The 22,321-nt window shown below is 46.1% G+C and overlaps 3 protein-coding genes across 3 annotated transcripts in view; 1 reads left to right on the forward strand and 2 right to left on the reverse strand.

Annotated features, from left to right (window-relative positions):
* Positions 1 to 21,267, forward strand: part of T265_14630 (hypothetical protein) — a gene marked incomplete at both ends in the record, with an annotated part of 53,750 nt that extends 32,483 nt beyond the window's left edge. Inside the window, 3 exons of the mRNA XM_009174494.1 lie at positions 3,318 to 3,645; positions 5,783 to 7,699; positions 20,668 to 21,267. Of these exons, the coding sequence (XP_009172758.1) occupies positions 3,318 to 3,645; positions 5,783 to 7,699; positions 20,668 to 21,267 (2,845 nt within the window). The remainder of the gene's footprint in view (positions 1 to 3,317; positions 3,646 to 5,782; positions 7,700 to 20,667) is intronic.
* On the reverse strand, positions 8,752 to 15,349 carry T265_08619 (hypothetical protein; the record flags this gene model as incomplete). Its single annotated transcript, XM_009174481.1, has 4 exons — positions 8,752 to 8,849; positions 10,528 to 10,646; positions 13,290 to 13,457; positions 15,309 to 15,349. 4 exons carry the CDS (start codon positions 15,347 to 15,349, stop codon positions 8,752 to 8,754), a joined length of 426 nt encoding a protein of 141 aa, XP_009172745.1.
* On the reverse strand, positions 15,562 to 21,267 carry T265_14631 (hypothetical protein; the record flags this gene model as incomplete). Its single annotated transcript, XM_009174495.1, has 6 exons — positions 15,562 to 15,678; positions 15,717 to 15,996; positions 16,034 to 16,117; positions 16,152 to 16,251; positions 21,060 to 21,156; positions 21,199 to 21,267. Coding segments are annotated over 6 exons (747 nt in total), but the record flags the coding sequence as incomplete, so codon positions are not given.
* Positions 21,268 to 22,321: the final 1,054 nt, after the last annotated feature.

The raw sequence follows: 22,321 nt of genomic DNA on the forward strand, positions 1-22,321 counted from the left end.
CCACTCTTTTTCTGTTCTCTTCACTGTAGGGCTTTTAATACAATTATATATATATAACTAAACGAACTTTATGGTTGTACGGCAGTGAAGCATCAGTGCCAACACCGATGTTGCTGTCTTTGATGATGATGAGAGACAGCTGTCAAGTTCGAACCACGAACCTTCCGGTCGGTGAATTCGCGCTCTGACCACTTGGGCCATCTCCCACTCACTCTTGTGGATATGTTCAACTAGATCCCCTGGTTTAGCACGTAACCGCTGAACGGTTGCAATACACGCTTTACACGCTGCAGAGAACGGCGCGCTCTGACCACTTGGGCCATCTCGCACCCACTCTTGTGGATATGTTCAACTAGATCCCCTGGTTTAGCACGTAACCGCTGAACGGTTGCAATACACGCTTTACACGCTCAGAGCAGAGAACGGGTAAAGCTACGGACGATACCGCATTTCCATGTTTGGTTGTATATTTCTCCCACTCTGTCACGATGTCCAAAAACCGAGCTAGCTCAGCCATATTAGAATGGTGATGCACACTAAAGGAACGACTGATCTGACACTAGGGATTGTCATACAAAACCATATATCCAGTGTCGTATTCAGGTAGTTGGCACAGAGATGTTCAGCTGCTAGATAAAAGATATTTCTCTCATAGCTGTTTATTAGGCGGTTCTTGCTGAAGTGTCGCCAGGTTCGTGGTGATCCAGATGCTGTTGCGCACGATCATAATGTTGGCCCACTGGTATGCATCTTCTGTACGTGAGAACAATGCTGTTGAATGTCTGAATCATTTACTCCGGTTCAAACGAGAAAGTCATTGCACCCAAAAGTTGTTACACGAACGCCCGCACACAACCGAGTTTTCATTCACCAAGTGCAGAACGTGTCATTTACAAGTAATATCGAGGACCCTTTTGAAGAGGAGATATTTTGGTATCCCTGAGGGTTTCACACTGACTGTCCTTTAATCTTCAGCTGGTTCATGTGATTTGAACCACAGTTAGTGCCCCAGCCAGATGATACGTGAAACTCAGCAGGCTGATGCCAGCGGTCAACATTGGTGTCGTGGCTAGTCTTTTAGAGACATTTTCGCATGGCATGATGACCATTGGTGTGATATTCCTCCCGGTCACCTATATGCAGTGTACCTCTTCTGCAACAAGAGCTGTTCGAGGCGTGATCGTTGTTAGACGCAGCTAATTATAAAAAACGATGTGCCATGTTGGCTCTAATTGTGTGTGAGGTGGAATGGTTGGCTGATCTGTGGAAGGTATTTGCTGTTCAACACTAGTTGGACCAATGGGCATCTGCGCATAGTTGATAGATCATAGCTGTCTCAGCCGGATCTGATTGTGCTGCTACCGATGCCACTGCAAACTCGAAGGAAATTATCGATGGACAAGAACGCAGAGGCCTGTGGAGATTCAACACGTTCTCTTATCAGAGGTCATATCGTTTCTCCATGCAACCAATTTAGCAATCCGTAATTTGCTCATGTGATATAGATGCATTAGCTCACGTGAATTCCACACCCTAGGTTCTAGACCATTTTCTGGATGAACTAACGTTTGTTGCAACCTTGCTCTCATATCCTGGAATTCAGCGTGATGAACCATTGAACATCGAAAGTCTATTCTCTCGTTATGGGATGCTTATAGAAATAGCAACTTGTGTTAGTAAGTAAATGAGGTCAACTATTGATTATTTGAGGGGACTATCGTGGACTACAGTGTTCACCGAAAACGCCTAAGGTATGTCAGTGCTGTATCCTCGAAAATGTGAGTTGCGTATCTTTGTCAGATTGGGGAGTCTGTCTTTCAAGGTCATATGCACTTATATTACCGGAAAAGAAAACTAATTTCCTATTCAATAATCTTGTATTTGCCACGTACCCCTGCCTAATCCGAACATCACTGCTTAGACAGCCGTTATAAGGGAGCGATCAGTTTTTGTCACCAAGTGGCCTAGTGTGAACAACCAGGATGGGCCGATGAGTGGGAAGCAGAAGAGTTGATGTATGAAAGTTCTTGATATATTGAAATATTAAGATGGATCCCATGGGTCCCAGTAAGCGAGCATTCTCATACAACCCTGTTGGATGAAGTCTTATGGAAAGCAACGCTCGACATTACAGGTGCTTAATTTCGGCACTCAAGGACCAGCCGCTCAGTTCAACAGCAGAGGTTTTTATGGCTCATTTTTTACCATAAGTTATGGGCCCGCTTTGATAGACTCTTGGAACTGTAATTTAAAAGCACGTGTTGTCTGTGTGGTGGATTCGCAGCGGGAATTCACTACGACACTGAAATAAAGTACAATGCAGGCCCTCGTACAAGCATACAGACTACCTTTGTGCGCAAGCTAATGAATAAGTGAAGAGTGGAAGTTGATACTCCTAGTGAATCACTTCTGTGTTGATCTTAAACTGGTTTGTGTAATTGTTTGTTGATATTGATAATTTTCGAACTGAATTGGCTTCGTATCTGTACCAAGAGACATTCGTCGGGAATCTCGATCACCTATTAGACCAATAAGTCGCGTTGACTGAACCCAAAAAAATTTAGTTCGTGTCCACCATGTGCGCAAGTTTGGTCGGTGATTGTACGGTGTAAGGTATCACGTGACCAACCCACCCTACCTGATAAGCCACAACCTGAGCGACGTGCACAATTGATCATTTTCAACACTACCCACAGCCTATCTCTGTAAAGTTGGAGACTATCTCTATCTATCGGTTCGAAGTGTTACCGAACGCGCTGTCTGAAAAAAGACTGCTGAAGCATGTTTCCGATTCCTTGCGAAATCGGACGAGTAATTTTGAATGACGCTAGTTATACCACACACTTCATATGTAAGTGTTTTAACTCATAAAGCCCTTTTCTCCATGCACGTTGAAATCTTTCAAAGACGCCTATGTAATGTGAAAATTCAGACTATTTTTTCCGGGTAAAATGAAAGAGGTATTGCAATAGCGATAATAGACGCCAGCGGAAACTTCGCGTTCGGTTGCGATGTTGAATTAAAACCTACTTGGTATGGGCAAAAAGTGTCTCCCGAGACCTCAAATCGAACAGGGCATTTATATCACCTATCAGTTCCTATGACGAGTCCGGTACCCCCAATACCCTCTACCATCGTCAATGAACCAAACTGTGGCATCTAGAACTATGTGGAGGACGGAGGCTCGGTAGATGAACAAGAAGTGCCTTATGGATGCGGAATTCGTATGGCACCGCACCGTTTGTAAAGACTTTCCCACTGATACACGTACAATGGGTTGTAAGTAGAGCTTTCACATCTGATGCTTTCTTCTCCAGTGTTGCAACCACTGTCGCCTCCGCTGCCCAGGCAGCTGCAGCAGCGGCAGTGGTCGCCACGCAAGCCGTCACCCGGTCAGCCAAATTCTATCAACTTGCCCGAAAGAACCAGCATCAATCGGAGGTGTCCTCTCGAGCTACTTCCCATCTAGGGGCATCGGACGATACTACAACGGGTGACCCATCAAGCCAGTCTGCAGCACAGTCGCCACCAGCCGATCCAGGCCGCCCCAGTCTCTCGCCCAATACCGCCGTTACGATGACTGCTGCTGTTATGGCCGCTGCCGCGGCTACGGCTGCCGCCAAGCAGCATCGAATCCTATCTGGAGTAAGTTTTAATCTTGCACTAGAGTGTGACTGTGTTGCCAACTGTGTGAAAGCAGGTTAACCCATTTCAACTGTGGGACGCAGCCTCTCGATGTAGCGCAATTTACATTCTTGGAGGCCAGGTGATCCTCCGTTTGATTTGTAGATTCATTGATATTGCTTCCCTCACTTTCAGCCACACTAGTCAGCTGCAGTATGGATCTATTAGCAATCTGATGAACTAGTGCGCTAAAAATTATTCGTTAGTAAAAGTAACAGCCTTATAGACACAATACTCAAAAGGTTGCTGGAAACTCTTCGACAGCTCGCAACCGATTTCGCCCTTCTTGGGGCTCATAGGTAGGCGCAATCCAGAGCTTCCGTCAACCTTATGGATATGACGAACGATAGGTTCAGCTGGGTTCCAGGTGAGTCCCCCTTAAAAATCAAATTGATGTGCAAATGATAGGATAAATAGAGAACCACAATATCTTGGCACTACTGAACGCATATCGTTCGTTGATTTCATACCTGCTAGTACTGTGAGGGTGTTTTTACTTCCATCTGTCTCCAAGCTGAGACATCCTCCTTAAAAACCCCTTCTAGTAACCTGTGACACACTATCAATGATAAAACCTGTTGTGGAAAAGTCCGGGTACTTGACATTCTTATCTCGGTTTTGGCCTCCGAAAAATGAGAGGTTTAGCATTTGATTCTTCTGGTGCAACCCCAGTGCCACTTGCTTCATTATATTTGATGGACAAAAATCTACTTCTGTGTTCGAAGATGGGTGCTTCTAAAGAGCGGGTTGTTCAAATTACTTTGCGTTTTTAAAAGGTCTTAACAATACGATCGACGTGAGCAAAAGCCGCGGGATCCCCGAGTTGTTAGAGTCAAGTAAAGAAGACTCAAGCAGCATATTGATTACGAAGCTAAACAGAAAGGGCGACAAACGACACTGCTGCTTGACCACTGAATGTGGTGAGCCCAGGGAAGGATTTCCTGTAAAAACGCACGTTTCCACGAGAGGAGGCAGACAGTGCCCCTATAAGTAACGAAACTTTGGAATGGGCACCTTTCACCGCCAGAAACTGCCACGTTTTCCGACGATCAACGAAATTACAAGCAAATCTGAGGTGAGAAAACGACCAGTGTTTGTCGTTGGAAGAAGTAGCGCAGTTCCAACACTTGACGCAAAGTGAAGAAATGGTAGGTGTAACCCATGGCGAAACTCAGCTTGACTCTCACAACGCTGACTCCCAATGGTGGACCAACTTGCGCAGGATAGTGCCAGAGAACACATTGTAAGCTATGGCCTGGTATTTCTCGCACGATGTTTTTGCACCCTTTATGAATATGGGTATCACCGTCGAGACTACGTTCTGTCAGTGTTCTTCCCTCATTCCATATATTTTGGAATAGCTTGGTGTATAAAGTTTATATTCTAGCTCACCTCTACTTGATTGTAGCTCTCACATCTTATCTGCCTGTAGCTTGGTTTTCATCGCGCGAGCAAACAAAATACCCGCGAAGGTAGGGCCCGGCATCGGAGGCCTCGATGCGCTCAAGGCAGAGCATAGCAGAACAGCATTGTAGTAGACTGAAGTATATCTGTCTGGGTTGAATGCTCCACACATGCACACTGCAGACTCAGAGTTGCCTGAACGAAGTCGGCAATGACTCAGGATTCTAGAGGGGTAAACCATATAGGGAATTATTAGGCCGGGTAATGGTACTCCTTGAGGATACCATGGGCTGCCTGTAGAATGTAAATATATTGAGTACCACAGTGTATTGCCCTAAATTTCGGCTCACGGTGTTATTTCTGCCAGATTCAACGCTGTCTGCACTCACTTATATAGTTCATCCTCGATTAGCTCTTCATCGACCGCAATTTTTTGCTGTTCGAGCGGTTGTTAGGGTTACTTCTTTCAACTAGCTTTTTGCTTGTTACAGCTGGGGCTCAAACCGGCTTAAATAGTCTGTCTTTGTGGTCCACGCAATACGGGTAAGTAGTTGGACGATTAGTCTGTTTTCATTATTTCCAGCTTATGAGTAGCACGGCAAACAACGCTAGTTGTTTTCAGTCAGCTATCTGAAATAGTGAGGAATCGCTTCTCTACTGATAGAACTAGTCGAATTCTTTCTATCCATTGCAGGTACGACATTCTCCATACGCTGAATGTGCGGAAACTCCTTACGTCAAACAACCCAGAATTACCTTACAACCCAAAGAATTCTCTGATGCCGAGGATTCGGAATATTCTATTACTTGTGATGATGCCGATCGGTATACCCAGCTGAAGCGGATATTAAAAGGTCGTTCTGCTGCGAGTATGTACGGTTACGTTAGACTGAGGCGAAACTCACTTGAAGTTGAGGAGGATGAGGAGGATCCCGATGCTTTCGAAGATGACGTCGCTACGGCCATGTCTATCGCACTCTCTCCGGAAGTGACACCGCCCTATGGAATTCCAATCAAACGAAAAAAACACCACCACCGCGACTCAATGTATACTAACCAGACTGATGATTCGCATCCGGGATCTGAATACACTAGTCCGTCGGACACTTTCGATGGGGAACATTACCACAATTCAAGGCAAAACAATGAAAGTCATATCCAAACAGAACATAAACTAAGGTCATCCATTAACTGTTTGAACCACACACGTGGTGGATTGATAAATGTTCCTATCAGTACCGAAACGAGTGACGTGCCTTGTATCCCAAAAACGGTTTCGCCAAGCACAGGAGCCATCACTACATCGAATTTCAGTCCGCTAAGACCCCAGCGTTGTCGGTCTCAGTCAATCACCATCTCATCAAGCGGTCTACTCCCAACATCCCTTCGACGAGCACATTCAGCCCCTTCCTTGAGATCAGGAGTTATTTCGACCCAGCTCATCATTCCTTCTGATGCATCGCGCGCGCGGTCAACTATTCAAAGTAGCATAACCTCTGGGATAACAAAGAATACACGTGAGATTGCACCAAACTTATCGTCACCGTCTGCAAATGAATCCCACCCACTTAATTTGAAAACTGTCCACACCCCCAGATCTCCTTTTAAACCACATCTTCCGGTATCTCGTCTAGCATACGACCGAAAGCCTCATCCACGCTCTCCACACATCAAACCCGGTATCCTCTCACGGTCTGCGAAATCCACCAAGAAATTAGTTGTGCAGCAAAGATCAGAAACACGGTCTCAGGCAACGGCATCTCCTGACTCCATCATGACAGAGGATCTTAGCGGCCATGATGATATTGACGATCCGGAATTCATAGACACCGAAGATTATGACGATGAGTTGTTTGACCTACGATCGAGAAACCCGTCGTTAAAACGACCAGCACCACTGGGGAGAAATCGATGGAGGATTCCTGGCCGTCTACCGAACTGTTCAGCATCTATGAGACAGCACCATGCACTTAGGGCGGAAAATGCCCGTTTACGTCGTAAACTGTCTGAACTGATGCGGCAGCGTGGAGACCTCCGAGCTGCGAACGAAATTTTGCTAGAACAAAATGCTCGGTTACGTCACTCGAGTAAACGGGTCTCAGCAGTCGCTCGAATGGCCGAATCAGCCACCAAGATAATCGAGGCTCATAGCAAATCTCAGCTTTCGCAACCAGCTCATCAACCCCTAACACCTTCTGTCTTTCCTTCGGTGGATCCGCAAATGTCACAGCTGACGAATCGGTTTTCGCTCACTCATGCTGCCGCTGCTGCTGCTGCGGCAGCAGTTGCACAGCAGGAACAACATTCCACCGCTCCGACTATTCATGGTGTTTACGTATCGTCCCCCACGACGTCCACCACGCAGCAAGCTTCACAGGCTGTCACCGCCCTTGGAGGTCATCATCCTATTTTTCCTTCGGCTATGGTCACTGGTAGTGTACCTGGTGCTATAGCGCTGTCTAACTCCCACCAGTCTCTGGCTGCTGTGCAAATACGAGCATCTACGGATTCCCTGGTTCCTACTTCCGTGGCTCCACAACCACAGAACATAGTACAGCAACAATCCATGGATGGTCAACAACATCCCGTGTCAAGTTTCTATCAACATCATGTGAGTTGGGTTTCCGATCGCTTTTAAGTCAGTCTTGTTTTCTATTTGATGTATTGTTTGTTAAGTTCCACATATTTGACTCAGTAAACGTTTTATTTAGAACCTTTCACATGAAACAACCTCTAGAATAATCGAAGACTGACAAGCGTGATTTGGTCAAATCCGCACCCAGGATCATATGGGACTTTTTCGTTTTAAGTTATACTCAGAATTCACTGCGCCTGGTTGGAGACACTACAGGATATGGCTGCCAACCGATGTCAGTGGCGTTCTTGTTGTCAGTTTCTGTCCAGATTGCCTGAGTGAATGTCTGGAGGTGTAGGCACCTCGGAATGATTGTGTTAAGCTAGCACTAAGTCTCTCCCCCATCCACCTTTATTCTTTTCTTTCAAATAAGTCAGGGTTGTACGGTAGTGAAGCATCGGTGTTGAACACTGATGTCATGCTGTCGATGATGATGCTGGTGATGATTTACTCAGAAGATCATTTATCCCATGAGAACATAAATCATCCAAGATACAGTTCAAGCGAATGAAAACCGCTGCAGCAGAAACAATGTCAATATCCATCTTACTTGCTATTACATAAAATCGGTACATCACCCTACTCCATGCGCTGCGCTGTCGACTTTAAAAACGAAGTAGATCGTTAGCAAACTACAAAAGTTAATTGTGTTTTAACGAAAGAATCGACTGAATCTCTCGTTTCTGATATTCTTCAAATGAGTCAACTGTTCATAGACTGTCTCATGTTTCAGTTCGTTAGGCATCCGCAAATATACTTCAATATCTTGAATGTTATACGAAGGGCATCTTTTGTGCATCATATTCAGTCGACAATAGCGTGAACGAGATTCATTTGAGTCTCCCGTTACTACCAACGTAATTCGCAAACGGTCATATTTCCCCAATAGCGTGCAGTCTGGTGTTCGAGTGAAGCATAAGGTAGAACACAAGATAGAACCTCGGGTACTAAGCCCACTTGATGAGCTCCAAACAAGGCGAAACCGGTCGTGTAGTCAACTGGTTTTCAGCAACCTGTTAAGGACTGTATCATGTCAAATTGTTCAGCTGTAACATCCTACCGGTGCCTAGCTGCCATGATACTCGAAGGAAGCACGAGGGCCGGGATATTGCCAGGTCGCCCAAGCCTAGACTGGGGAAGTCGAGAGGCAGAGGTCGGGTTCGAACCACAGACCTTCCAGTCAGTAGATTCGCGCTCTAACCACTTGATCCATCTCACCCCCGTATCATGTCAAGAAAAGCAAGGAGTCATCATTCGCTTCCTGGCAAATTTCCCATACTTTTCTGGTCTTTTCCATCTTTATCCGGTACTAGTTAGTCAATGTTTAACGAGTTAGTTATTCCCGAACCGGCACTTTCTGGGATGTGTTGCACCTTCAGAAAACAGCCAAATATTTGACTAAATATTGTTTGTCTTCACCGGAACCATCAACTTCCTTATTAGTATTGAGCACCCGTACTTGATATTTGTACTGAGTTATGGTACCGAAATGTAGACATGAGCATGATCAGGCTCCTCAGCGGAAACATGTTCCAAAAATCCTAACCGCAGGGTAGCAATACTGGATGTGTAACTGCAAGCGTAGTGCTAGGTAAGTAAATAATGCTTCACAATTTATATCTCAGACGTCGCCGACCTGAACGGGCAAAAGATGGTGTTTGACAGATTCTCCAATCTTCAAGCTCTCACGTCAGAAATTCAACAGACTGTGGGAGCAGGCGACTCGCGATATCCCGAGCTGCACTAAAAACTCTTTAGGCACCTACACCAGCGTCCAATGTAGGTGTTCACTGCACCATTAAGGTGGTAAACCGGATGAAAAGACGTGGTACCAGCCTATCGCATGTTACATTTCACAGTTGAGTTGTCTGTTATGCGACCAACCACCCTTTTGATTTCGAGCCGCAAGCTAACAAATATAAACTGAACATGAGCCCCTCTATCCGCGAAGCCAGTATGACATGACAGTGTGCCCCTGTCGCTTATGTCTGCTGCATCCTGTCTTCCTACTCGATCGCGCCGCTCAGCCAGTTTCATTGACTAGCTGCTGAAAAGTGCAGCCAGTTGAGATGACGGGAGGATCTGCAGTAGGTCTGGATAAGATTGGTTGATGGAACCTTATGAAGGCCACACTTTCATGTGCCCAAGGAACCGTAACTTGGGAACACGGGTCATCTGGCCTGACAAAATTGTGGTGATCCGTCAGACAGTTGGAAAATTAGCTCAGCAGATATCATCCCACATTACCGTAGAAACCAACATACGTATACGTTTCATTGGTGAGTGACTCCTGGCTAATGGCGTAGTGCATCATAGTCAAGACGGGTTGCCTCACACGAACTCCATCGCGCTTGGTTAATCACGATGTATCAACGACGGACGTATCTCACCCACTTTCAACTCTGTTGGGTCCACCTTGCGGGCAAATATTTCTATTTCTGTTTCCTTATCGCTGCTCTACTTCAAACCCTATTTCCAATCAACAGAAGTAATGCCTCGTAAATCCAAAGAATACGTTTTACTGTGCTGTTTCCAACGTCATCTATAGCTGTAAAAAACTGCACACTCGCCGCACAGTGGTTATAACTGGCACATTTTCGTTCGCCGATGATTTGGAGAGGAACGGATAAGTAGCTAAGCATTGGAGGCGATAGGTGATATAATTGATGCCTCAATACAGGGGTGTTAGTGCACTTTTCGGTGGGGATATCGGGATGGGAAGTTATGCATTGAAAGTGAAAGCTTGGACGAATTCGCGCCATTAAGCGCGCGGCTGGGCCATGCCTGATGATGCCTCTAATCACTGGCGCGTCCCGTCTTGGAGCCCTGATCCAGGGAGATGGCAACGACCAGTTCAGATAGTAATGGCTTTTTGTACTCCGCTTCTAAACCATTGACCGCCCTAGCTCGTTTCCATTCTTCGCTTGGTTATGTGAAAAGGGACTCTTCGAGGAAATTAGTCAACTAGCATACGGAGCACGTGGCCAGGCCAGCGCAACCTATGAAGTACGATCAGTTCACCTATCATGGGTGAGCTATTTCCTCCGAGCGTGGCCCATCTGACCTGATGGGTATGGCCAAATATACGAATATTCTAATAGTCACAACTTTTCTACTCTGTTGTATGAGGGAGTTCTCAAAGGGTGACGGTATGGAAGATTTTCACAATTATCTAGATGGTGTGTTTTCTTGTGGTGTGTACCAGGTTCTGGTGTGCTCTTCGTGACAGAGCTCTGTCTACTAATAACTAGTTGGAATAAACTGCGAGGCTGTGCAAGCTGTGGGTAGACTGCTGGTTGCTCATTCCGTCCTCAGTGAAGAAATGTGGCAACTTGAACCACTGTACATTGCCATGACTTCCGTACTTGACATGCTCGACTCATCCAGGGGTCGTCACGGTAGTTGGTCTGCTCACTACTGGTCTCTGGACCGCCCATCAGCAACATGCTTTGTCCTCTTCAACGCCCACTAGGAGAGTTCACCTGCTGGCGTAAATACCTCTCGTCCATCCAAATGTCCGTGTTGCTTGAAGGATGTTTTAGTTCCAGGTGGTTGTATCAGTGGCTATCTGTTTTGTGATCGAATGAAGAGTTCTCGAGAACATGCTTTTCGACCTTGTTTTCTCATGAACATCGACAATCATACATTAATTTAGGAGCGGTTGTCTGAGTCTCCAAAAGCACTCAAGTTTCTAAAACGTGCTGTGTGCTCATGTGGTATCCTCACTTTTTATCATTTGTAACCGAAACCAGCGCCTGTCTTACCCATCTTGTGCAGCGATATGCCGTATCCTAAACAGTTGCACTGGGTATTGAGATCGACTATCGGTATACCTGGAAGCTGTGTAAAGCATTCAGGATAGACAACATGGTTCCTACACCGGGGCTCGCCGTTTTTTGTTGATTTGCCACGGGTGCTGAAGTTCGAAGATTGGAACTCATGAAATTCGTGGACAGGAACCCAGCTCCCCGATTCCGTGTAAGGTGAGGAGAGACTGAAGCTCAGGACAGCTTCCATAATCGATGTCGTCGTCCTGACTATGGTTACACCGTAGATAGTGGTAATCTGGTCATCTGTGGTCTGAAGATCGGACTTTTACCCAGTCATTACTAGCTCCCTGGAATATGGTGGACGCTTTCAGGCCGACAACAAAGCGACCAGTCATTGTATACCCACGGACATGAAGGTTACAAAAGTATGCTTTTCTTCTCAAATCAAACAACGACAAGTGTCACTGCTAGTGTTACAAAAACGGAATGCATGCAATAGCCTGTATAACTTGCTTACGTTATGATGCGATACACGATCCCCTTTTGTGTGTAATACTTATCGATAAACATTGTCGAGCATTCAGCAAACTTTGGAAGGTTACGCTCATACCCTTATACACAGACGTACTGACCAGATTAAATTTTACGAAGCAAGCACTGGACTGTCCATTCGATAAGGCCGTACGTTGTTAACCAACTTACTTTATATTTCATTTAGCTCCACCCTATGGGCTCGTTGCCTGGTTCAATCACAAACATAACGCCTCACTCCAACTTGGCCTCCGCTTCCTCGGCTATCCAGGTGTGCCACTATCCTATTCGATCGAGTGGCACCGTATTCCCAAGCCTTCACCAAGCTACGGCCGTGACTCCTAGCATTGTCCCAATTGGAGCTTCTAGTGCTGTTACACTCCTAGTCGGTCAAGCACCAACGGCATATGCCCCAGTCGGATCCAGTTTGTCCACTGCAGCACTTCATTTGTCAAATACCGCAAAAACAGAACCGACCCCTGTAAATGTTGCCCCTGTACCCCAGCTATCCTACATGTATCAAGGACCCTCGGGAACATTTGGTTCCAGTAACCAATGCCTTTCAGCTAACCCTCTATCGACCGCAGACACCATCGTCCCTTCCAACGTGACGAATAATGTGACAGCAACTGACCATTTGCGACATTTGGACACAAGACCAAACATTGTATAACCCCTACGGGAACCTCTATGAGTAGCATTTGCTCTGTCCTCACTCAGCGACTTTTGGTGGTCCGGTTGAGTTCTAGAGGTAGCAGTTTGTATCCCTGTACATTACGTTTTAGTTTTTGATTTTTCAATACCAATGTATATAGTTTGTATCTGTATATATGTTATGTCTCACTTGTGCGAACCAAGCCTTGTCTTTTTGACCGATCTACAACACGTGCGCCCATCGGCGAACTTGGAATATTCAATTAGACTGAAAGCCAAGTTCTTAGGAAGTTTACGTATCACAAGAATATATGGGAAAGTGTCTGAATAATGATGGACTGATTCTCTGATTTTGGGGGTGTCACTGCATCTCGCAAACAAAGAGGCATCTCACACACCTAGCATATCCAGGGACTCGGCGTAAAACCATGTGAGACGGGTCGTATTCCGAGTTGCATCATCTTTTTACTAGTCAGTTCACTTGAGTTGGATGCGTAAGGCATCCCCCTCTGTTGTTACATTTGTCATTCTCGATATCAATCCACACAGTTATGTGCACAACGTCGGATGACTTCCTAGCGCAAAGCATGGGACTAGACTGCCTTATTTACCTCCGTTGTTTAGCACAATGCGACATTCGCCCCAGCAGTGTTTTGCAATCGTCGATGCCAGGTTCCAAATTTGCGCGTCTGTCGTAGTGTCGCCGTTTGCTATTCCGCATAGTAGTACGTAGTAGGTGGTATGTTCCGTTACTTATTCCTTCCGATATGTCATCGCAGCTGCAAGTGAACTGATAAACAGCATAAGAGACTGGTTGATCAGGCTGTGGGGATGGACACCCCTAGTTTCATTCACTTTCTGCTTCCCGGTAGGTACGACTAGGTGATGCCCCCAATTTTTTTATACTAAGATCCCCCTTGAATGGTAGTGTCCCTCAGCCTGATGGGAAGTCTGTGAGATTTGGCCTGACTGAACACCTTGATAAATCCTGGATATTTGTTGGTAATAAGGGCCGACTTGATAAGCTGTTCAGTTACTGGTGAATCTAAGGTGCGTATTTTATGTGTGCGGTGAAACAGAATTCCTGTCGATCTAAGCTTGTATGTAAACGGTACAAAGCAGGTGAAACTGAGGTACTGTGTGATCCAAGTGAGTGGTCGACTGACCTGTCCCAGGGCTTGGTAGGGAATAAACCCGGAAACGGGAAACTACCAACCCGATCACTCTCTCAGAGGTATTTTCAAGATGTTCAGTCATAGGTGAACAGAATACCGTCTATAAATTGCTTATAGAGTTCACTTTTTGTGATGATATCAGTAACTCGACTCTGCCATTCCCACGAAAATATCAACAAGCGTTAATTCCACTGGACTCCTTATAGCGACAACGTTAATTTGTCTGTGAGCAGAATTCAAAAGTACCTAAAACGGTGGATTCTCAAAGACGATTGAAAGAGATATGGAGAGGTATGTCACTGATTGATATAAAACAAAAGGTGGCAGCAGTTAGCTGTATAAAAGGTGAGGTGTAAAAGCCAATTCTCGTTATGTAAACCCGATCAATACTTCCCGGAAGTTTCTACTTTGAGCTGACACCCACAAGATTAACTCTAAGGTTATAATCGGAGTCCAAAGCGCAATTTTCCGGAGAATGAAATACTGCGGTAGATAAATTTTCTCGTAGAACATTGGAAGTCTCGAAGAACGCTATAAGTTCATACGACTTTCTACTGTTTGCGACTCCATCAGCTAACCACAGCATAAAGAACCCGATTGACTATGCGCTTGAATCAGACAACAGTAAATGAATCAGTTGATGATTATCATCTATCACTTGAGTATGCCATCGGTCTCCCGTCGTTTGACCATTTCTTACTTATTATTAGTCCAAATGTAATCATTTCAACTCAAGCTGCTAGTCAACCTATAAAACTTCCAGTGCACAAGAGTTCATGTGTACGCATTTAGTCCAGAAGTTGATAATGGCACAGTTGCCTAGTAGATGCGTCATGTACTGCCTATTATTACCAAGATCTATGCGTCTTGATATTCTCTCTAACGTTCCTGCTCAGCTGACCGAGCTAAGTAAGTGGGGAAGGCCGCTGACTTATCTACCACATGCTTTTTTAGTGGTCCAATGACAGGTTGAAAATAAAGAATAATACACTGCTGATAAACTCTCCGATTGTTCGGTGTGGACCGAGCGGAATAATTCTGCCAGGACACGGAGGTTCAAACGAGAGTGATCCGAATGCAAACCAACCTGGCTTGCTGAAATCAATGTCATTCCGAATGTAATGTTCCTTTTACAAAACTCTCTGGACTGACTCTCCATCAAAGAAACCTACTGTTAAGCCAGTGCAGAGCATAAGTTGTCTGTCACTATAAGGTGTGGCAATTTTGATTCTCGGGATCTAGTTGATCAAAACCTAAAGTCGTTTTTTAAAACAAACGGACCAACAAGCCTGAAAAAACAATATCGACTGCGCACGACTGAGCACGTGGTAGCTAAAATTCCAAAGCGTAAAAGCAGGACCCCGGTTACCGGTAGACACGGTGAATAGGCAACCTGGAAGAATGATAGTGGTGATGGCAGTTATGTAGAGACTCGAGGAGATTAGTTAGGTTCACCTGTCGATGCTCGGCTGAACAGTAACAGAGTTTGCCTCCATTTTTTCCAGTGTGGACAAGGTCAGCGTTCAGAGTATGCACCAAATACAAAGGCTTAGAACTAACTACCACTTTCAGTAATGTCGTCTTGCTTTTTTTCGATACACGAACAGACCAAGCTGGTATTCCACCAGCGAAATATGATGTAAAACGAGTTAATTGGACTGTTCAGATGTATTCACTTTTATGTACAAAACTCGGCGAGAACAATTTATATTAGAGAATCCTCGCTTCGAATATACTCTCCAAGATCCGCTTGGTGGAACACGACGATGGTCATTGGATCAGTGTTCTTCGTTTGCAAAGTCGACTTGGCAGCAACACCGAAACCCTAGAGTAATGATTACATGTACTGATTTAAACGCTTACAATAGGGACGTCATTCATGTTCATCACAACCACACCGCTATACTGTGGAGTATCTTCGGAGATCCTAGCTAGTCCGGACTTGAGAACATGCTGTCCATATAGAAATTGTTGTTCTGCTGGAGTTTTCACCCAGACGCGGTGTTTGGCATAAGGAGCCAGGAAATCTAACGCTGTTACATGTATCCGAAATTTCCCGGTTTTTGAAAACCGTCCAATGCACGTACCAAAACTTAGGAGGTGTTTCCTAGTGATGGTGGCAGCATGTTTGGCAAGTGAAGCTCTGAAATCGCAAAAGTTCAGAGGAAAATACAACATACTTGGCATAAAAAACACGATCTCTGTGTAGCATGAATGTGTAGCTTCCGTCATCTCGATCAAGAAGAACTGATACATCTTTGATACTACCAGGTCAAAGGCGATAGTAAAGTAACTCACTATTTACACAGCTTGCTAACGACCTGTTCGTGTTCCTTCTCTTTCAAGGGTCGCATTGATGGATGCACACCGTTCACAGTTATGCCCGGAACAAACAGAACTAAAAAGAAAAACAAATACAGGAACGATAAAGTCGTATCAAATAGGCCCATCTTGGGTCAGCATTCAAGAGTAAAACGTTTGCTCAATTCGCCCCACCTAACAAGGATCCCCAGGTCCCGGAATCGATTGGTTGATCGACGAATGAAATACCGTCCGCCTGAAGATTTTTGGCAATTGCGGTCCTATTATTCCCAAATATGGGCCGTTTTTCACAAAGCAGGAAACAAGCAATGTTTGAGACGTCAGCCGATTTACGTCAAATCATACATAGCCGAGTTTATCTATATTCGTTATCTCCAGTGTGCGTTACTGAACGTGCGGTATGAAGAATTGGTTCCATAGCTCGCGTATACTGTAGCGAATCGTGTGAGATACCCTACGGCGAGGATGTAAAGGTGGTTGGTGGTGTGGCTTTTCTAGTCAACGGCAAAAGCAGTTTGAAGCGCTAGTGGGCTTCAAAATGAATGGAGGGAAACTAGGATCGCGCCTGTGAATGTTAATATGACATACTAATAACTGTCAACTCCTCGCTGTTCCCAAAATCCCTCTCCATTAAACTCTCATTGTGAGATATAGAGGTGTGACTATCGAGTAACTTTAGATGCCTCTTCGAAATCTGTACTGTCCTTAGCAGAGTTTTAAGAACGCGTTCTTATGTTATGAAAGTGATGACCATATTGTTCTCGACCTTGTCGGCGGATTTCTTGTTCCGGTTCGGAAGTTGCGCCGACCAATAACGACTTGTCTAACAATCGTTCAGGAAAAACGTTCAGCTGTAGCACCCTTCCGGTGCCTAGCTGCCATGCCACTCGAAGGAAGCACGAGGGCTGAGACATTGCCAGGTTGCCCAAGCCTAGACAGGGGAAGTCGAAAGACTGAAGTCGGGTTCGAACCACGGACCTCCGGTCAGTAGTAGTCTTCTACCTGCTTGGAGACCGACGAAACGTTAAATGACCTGGACAGGATGATGAGAGGCCAAGAAACCTGGGGCGCCGTTGACATCTAAAGCTGAGACATTTCCCTCCTCAGGCTTGTACTATTCAATCCTGTTACCATTCTCCATTTTGGGGGCGAGATGGCCCAAGTGGTTAGGGCGCAAATTTACTGACCGGAAGGTCCGTGGTTCGAACCCGACCTCTCCCACTCGACTTCCCCTGTCTAGGCTTAGACAACCTGGCAGTATCCCAGCCCTCGTGCTTCCTTCGGGTGGCATGGCAGCTAGGCCCCGGAAGGGTGCTACAGCTGAACGATTCGATTCGATTCGATTTTGTGGTAGAAAGATTGTCTGCCACTAGTAGTGATCATGATGGTTTAGTCCCACCAACGGGTAATCTACTTGGCCGTGCTAGCGATCTGCACAAGACCCAACTGGACAGAAAGGGTCTCTGATGAACAAACTTCAAGTGTTGCTCAGAAGACGTGTCTTCAATGATACTGAATCCCGAGGAATCACATCGGTTACATGCTATTCAAGTAAACTACCCTTCCTGAAAAATATTATGAGATGGTCCGAAAATGGGGTGAAAATTACGATCGCAGTTTCCGATTACCCATTAACCCAACAATTCCATCCGAAAGTTATGCGACATGTAAAGCTGGAAAAACCGAGAAGAGCTTACTTTTCTGACATTGGACTTTGATGAGCATCTTTTCTTCTCTAATAACTGACGCCTTTGTTGGTACTGACCAGTCTGATCATCAGTAAAAAGTGGTCCCGCTAGGAAGAGACCACTTTCCTCAATTCATCCTATAGTTTCCTTTTTCAGTTCCTCCACTGTGTCATCAATAGGTTCATGCTAATCAGCCAGTACTGGGGATCAGAGAACGAGCCCGCAACGTATACATTACTTCTCAGTCTTGTATCATGGAACTATATTATGAAGCAGCCATCTGTCCAGCAATGGATCCATCGGGACGCATATGTGGCAGTTTCTCATGACTGGTGCCTCAAAATGTTTATCCCACGACCTCACAAACGCCTCCTTTAGAAGCGAAAACGTATCCGCAGCAAGGCTGTCACACATTCACCATCAACGTCGACGGAGTGAACGAAGAAGCCTCCCCTGCGTCTACAGTTTAGATCCATCTTTCTGTTACTGTTGAATCCATGGCAAAATGCAGTGAATAGAACCCACAGAGAAAGCCAAAGTATCCATTCCACATCCATATGCCCAATCAATCAGTTCCGAATCCACTTTTAGCAGACAACATGTGAGATTATTAATTGGTTGAAAGTTGTAATGTAGAAAATCTTTGGGTGGATTAATGCCAACAAAGCTGTTGCACACCTTCGAGCAGCTAGGCACCGAAAGGGTGCTACAGCTAAACAGTTTATTTTTTTTCATCCGTCGATAGTCGCCTATGCGGTTCGTTCGGTAACATCTATGAGAAAATCTCGAGGAAGTGAGGCCCATCGCAATTTGTTTACTGTGTCTAGTTACGCCCCAACAGACTGTAGCTCTGAATCTGCCAAAGACAGTTTCTATGACGCTCTACATGCTCTCTTATAATGGACTACAAGCTGATACATCGTTGTGGTTAGTGGTGACATGAACAGGTAGCGAGACAGTGCTTATGAGACTTGATTGGGTGGACGTCTTGGGTTGAAACGAGACGCACCGACAACGGAAACCGCCAGTTTCAGTTGTGTAAAACAGCGTTCAGTTGTAGCACCTTTCGGTGTCATGCCACCCAAAGGAACCACGAGGGCTGGGATACTGCCAGGTTACCCAAGCCTAGAAAGGGGAAATCGAGAGGCTGAGGTCGGGTTCGAACCATGGGCCTTCCGGTCAGTGAATTCGCGCTCTACCCACTTTAGCCATCTCGCCTACCTCAGTTGTGTGCCAAAAACAGACTGTTCCTTCGCGGTAAATGTCTGAAAGCGAGGAAATCGCTTGATAACATGATTCCCATTAACGAGTGGGCAACCGGCCTGAAGCTAGGTGCAGCATCCCCGATCAAAACCCTACATCCTCTAGCTGCACTGCAGACATTTGAGTCAAAGGTTCAAGGTGGGATACTTCAACCGAACCCCCTTCCTCCGCCTGGGCAACTGGAAAGCATCGTTTTCCCGCACAGTTTTGTGTCCACCGCTGTCCCTCCCCAACACCATAAAACAGACATTTGAGTCAAAGGTTCAAGGTGGGATACTTCAACCGAACCCCCTTCCTCCGCCTGGGCAACTGGAAAGCATCGTTTTCCCGCACAGTTTTGTGTCCACCGCTGTCCCTCCCCAACGCCTCACCATAAAAGCAAGCGTCGCTGGGTCATTTGACTGTCAGATACATGATCCAAGGACCTTGTGCTCCCCGCTGCCAACCAACAATAAACAAAATAACGCCCGGATCTACGAGATCACTTCTATATAGGAGCTTCTGACGTCCGTACTCTGTGTTAAATTGGCTTGGGAAACCTGACAGTATCCCAATCCTCGTGCTTCCTTCGGGTGGCATGGCAGCTAGGCATCGGAAGGGTTCTACAGCTGAATGATCTGGTTGTTTCTTATTTAAGCGTGGTTATGCATTTCAGAACACCAAGGACGAACTCGGGTATCTCCTGTTTCTCCCTCTGTGTGTCCGATGATCCAGAAAGGATGATCATCATTATCATCATTGACAGCATGACATCAGTGTTCAACACCGATGCTTCACTGTCATACGAGCATAAATAATTTGAGAGCCCTGATATAAAAAGAATAAAGGTGGACGGGGAAGGGACTTCGTCCCAGCTTACTGCAATCGGTATTTGATGTGAAAATGAAATATATCTCATTTTCATTATCGCGTAGATATAACTGCGCGATAGGAGCCGAGACATGGTGTTTCGTCAGTCGCTTGACGAAGGCCGCTTTCCCTCTGCTTGGAAGGAAGCGACTGTCACGCCAATCTACAAAACTGGTGACCGACTATCACCTGTCAGCTATAGGCCTATAAGCCTCACTAGCGTGCCGTGCAAGGTGATGGAACGCATTCTGAAGCGAGCTATCCTAGATCACCTTACTTCCTGCAATCTGATATCTCCAGGTCAACAAGGATTTCTCTCAAACCGCTCCTGCGTAACAAACATGCTCGTGTTTATGGACAGCTTAACCCAAGCCAAGGACGAAGGACTCATATCGGATGCCATATTTTTCGACTTCTCAAAAGCATTTGATAGGGTCCCACACGTCCCGCTGCTCCACAAACTCGAGTCTTACGGGATTCAAGGGAAAATCCTTCGCTGGATCAAGGCGTCCCTATCAGACAGGTCATTCCGAGTGAGAATAGGCTCAACCTATTCCTCTCCAGCGCCGGTCTCCATCGGAGTTCCTCAAGGCTCCGTCTTGGGACCACTCCTGTTTCTGACCTACGTCAACGACCTCCCAGACGTTCTTGCGAGTCCACGTTTACTTTTTGCGGACGACTTGAAATCCTAGAGTTCCAATGCCAGCGCCCTCCAAATGGATGTAGACGCTGCCAAGCAGTGGTCGTTGGACTGGCACCTTCCTCTGAATGATGAAAAGTGCGTCCATGTGTCGTTTGGAGGGGATTCAGCGAATGCCTTTGTTATGCATGGTGAAAAGGGACCAGAAAACATCATGAGGATAGATGCCAAAAAAGATTTAGGCATCTGGGTCTCCTCAAACTTGTCCTTCGCACTACACCATGAGAAATCGGCCCAAAAGGCATTCGCCGTTTTACGGATGATCCGACGTACCTTCTCCCGTATTACTCGCATGGACTTCCAAATACTCTATGGGGCCTACGTCAGACCGCTCCTGGAGTACGCCAACCAAGTTGTCTACTCAGGACGTACGAAAGACGTTACCCTCATTGAGCGTGTCCAGCGGGCCGCCACGAGAATGGTTGCCGGCCTCAAGTCCGTGGACTACGAAACGCGTCTCGCGACGCTTGATCTCTTTCCCCTGGAGTACCGTCGCCTCCGAGGGGACCTAATTCTTACCTACGCCCTGTTTGAACAAAGCTTGGCAAACAGGTTTTTTACCGTTGACCCAGCAAACACCCGGCGGGGACATAGTAAGAAAATCTTCAAGCTCAGGGCACACACATCCGTTAGACAAAACTTTTTCTCATTTCGGGTAGTAGCTGCGTGGAATGACCTTCCTCCAGCAGTTGTTCACGCTCCTTCTAGAACCCAGTTTAAAGCACTATTAGACATTTATTTATGCGAATCCTCGCGCTGGCATGCATACTGCCCCACGCTGAGAACACAAAGAGCAGTGCTACGCCCTTTTTTCACTTGTGCCTTTCAGGTGAACGACAGCCACTGACCGACAAGGACAAAACTGAAGCGAGAAACTTGGGCAAAAGCCTCGATCCTGTGTATCAGTCCGTGAATTCGTGAATGTGACTATACAGCGCATATCAAAGGATGTCAGAGGTGGGGCCTGGTTTTGGCTGTAACGTTGTTCTGAGTTCTTCTGTCCAGTGTTACGACACCACCATTATTTACATGTAAAACAACCAAAGTAGCGCACACCGTGCACTAAACCTGGAAACAATTTTCGAAGGTCATGTAGCCAGTGGACCCAACCAAAAACACGTGCTTGATTGGTCCATCGATTTGATTCTGATTCTGATTCTGATTCTGAAAATAGCGCACACCGTGCACTAAACCTGGAAACAGTTTTCGAAGGTCATGTAGCCAGTGGACCCAACCAAAAACACGTGCTTGATTGGTCCATCGATTACACAGCCCGATGGTTCCCTATAAGGCACAAGATCGAAGCGTCTGCCAGGCTTCTAGAGCCGGTCGTCGGCTTCCGTTAACCTGAAAGGCACATGCGTATGGTTGTCACTTCTATGGCTAAGTCAGCGGGCATACAAAATCTATTTGAACTGGTTCCGCAACGCAGCATGGGCAACAGCCAGGACAAAGTTTACGATCAAAACACGTTTGCCTGGTTGCGTTCCCGTTGGTTTTTTGCCACAGTAATCCGGTATACAGCACACTCTCAGGGCAGGGCACTGCTTGCGACAAAACCTAGTCCTACCAGCCCTGAACGGTTCACTATGAGCGGACCCCCTGTGATAGGTACCCGACTATGTTTAACTAGCCTTAGCAAGTGC

The sequence above is a fragment of the Opisthorchis viverrini genome (genome assembly GCF_000715545.1).
Source record: "Opisthorchis viverrini unplaced genomic scaffold opera_v5_230, whole genome shotgun sequence".
In the NCBI taxonomy this organism is placed as follows: domain Eukaryota; kingdom Metazoa; phylum Platyhelminthes; class Trematoda; order Opisthorchiida; family Opisthorchiidae; genus Opisthorchis; species Opisthorchis viverrini.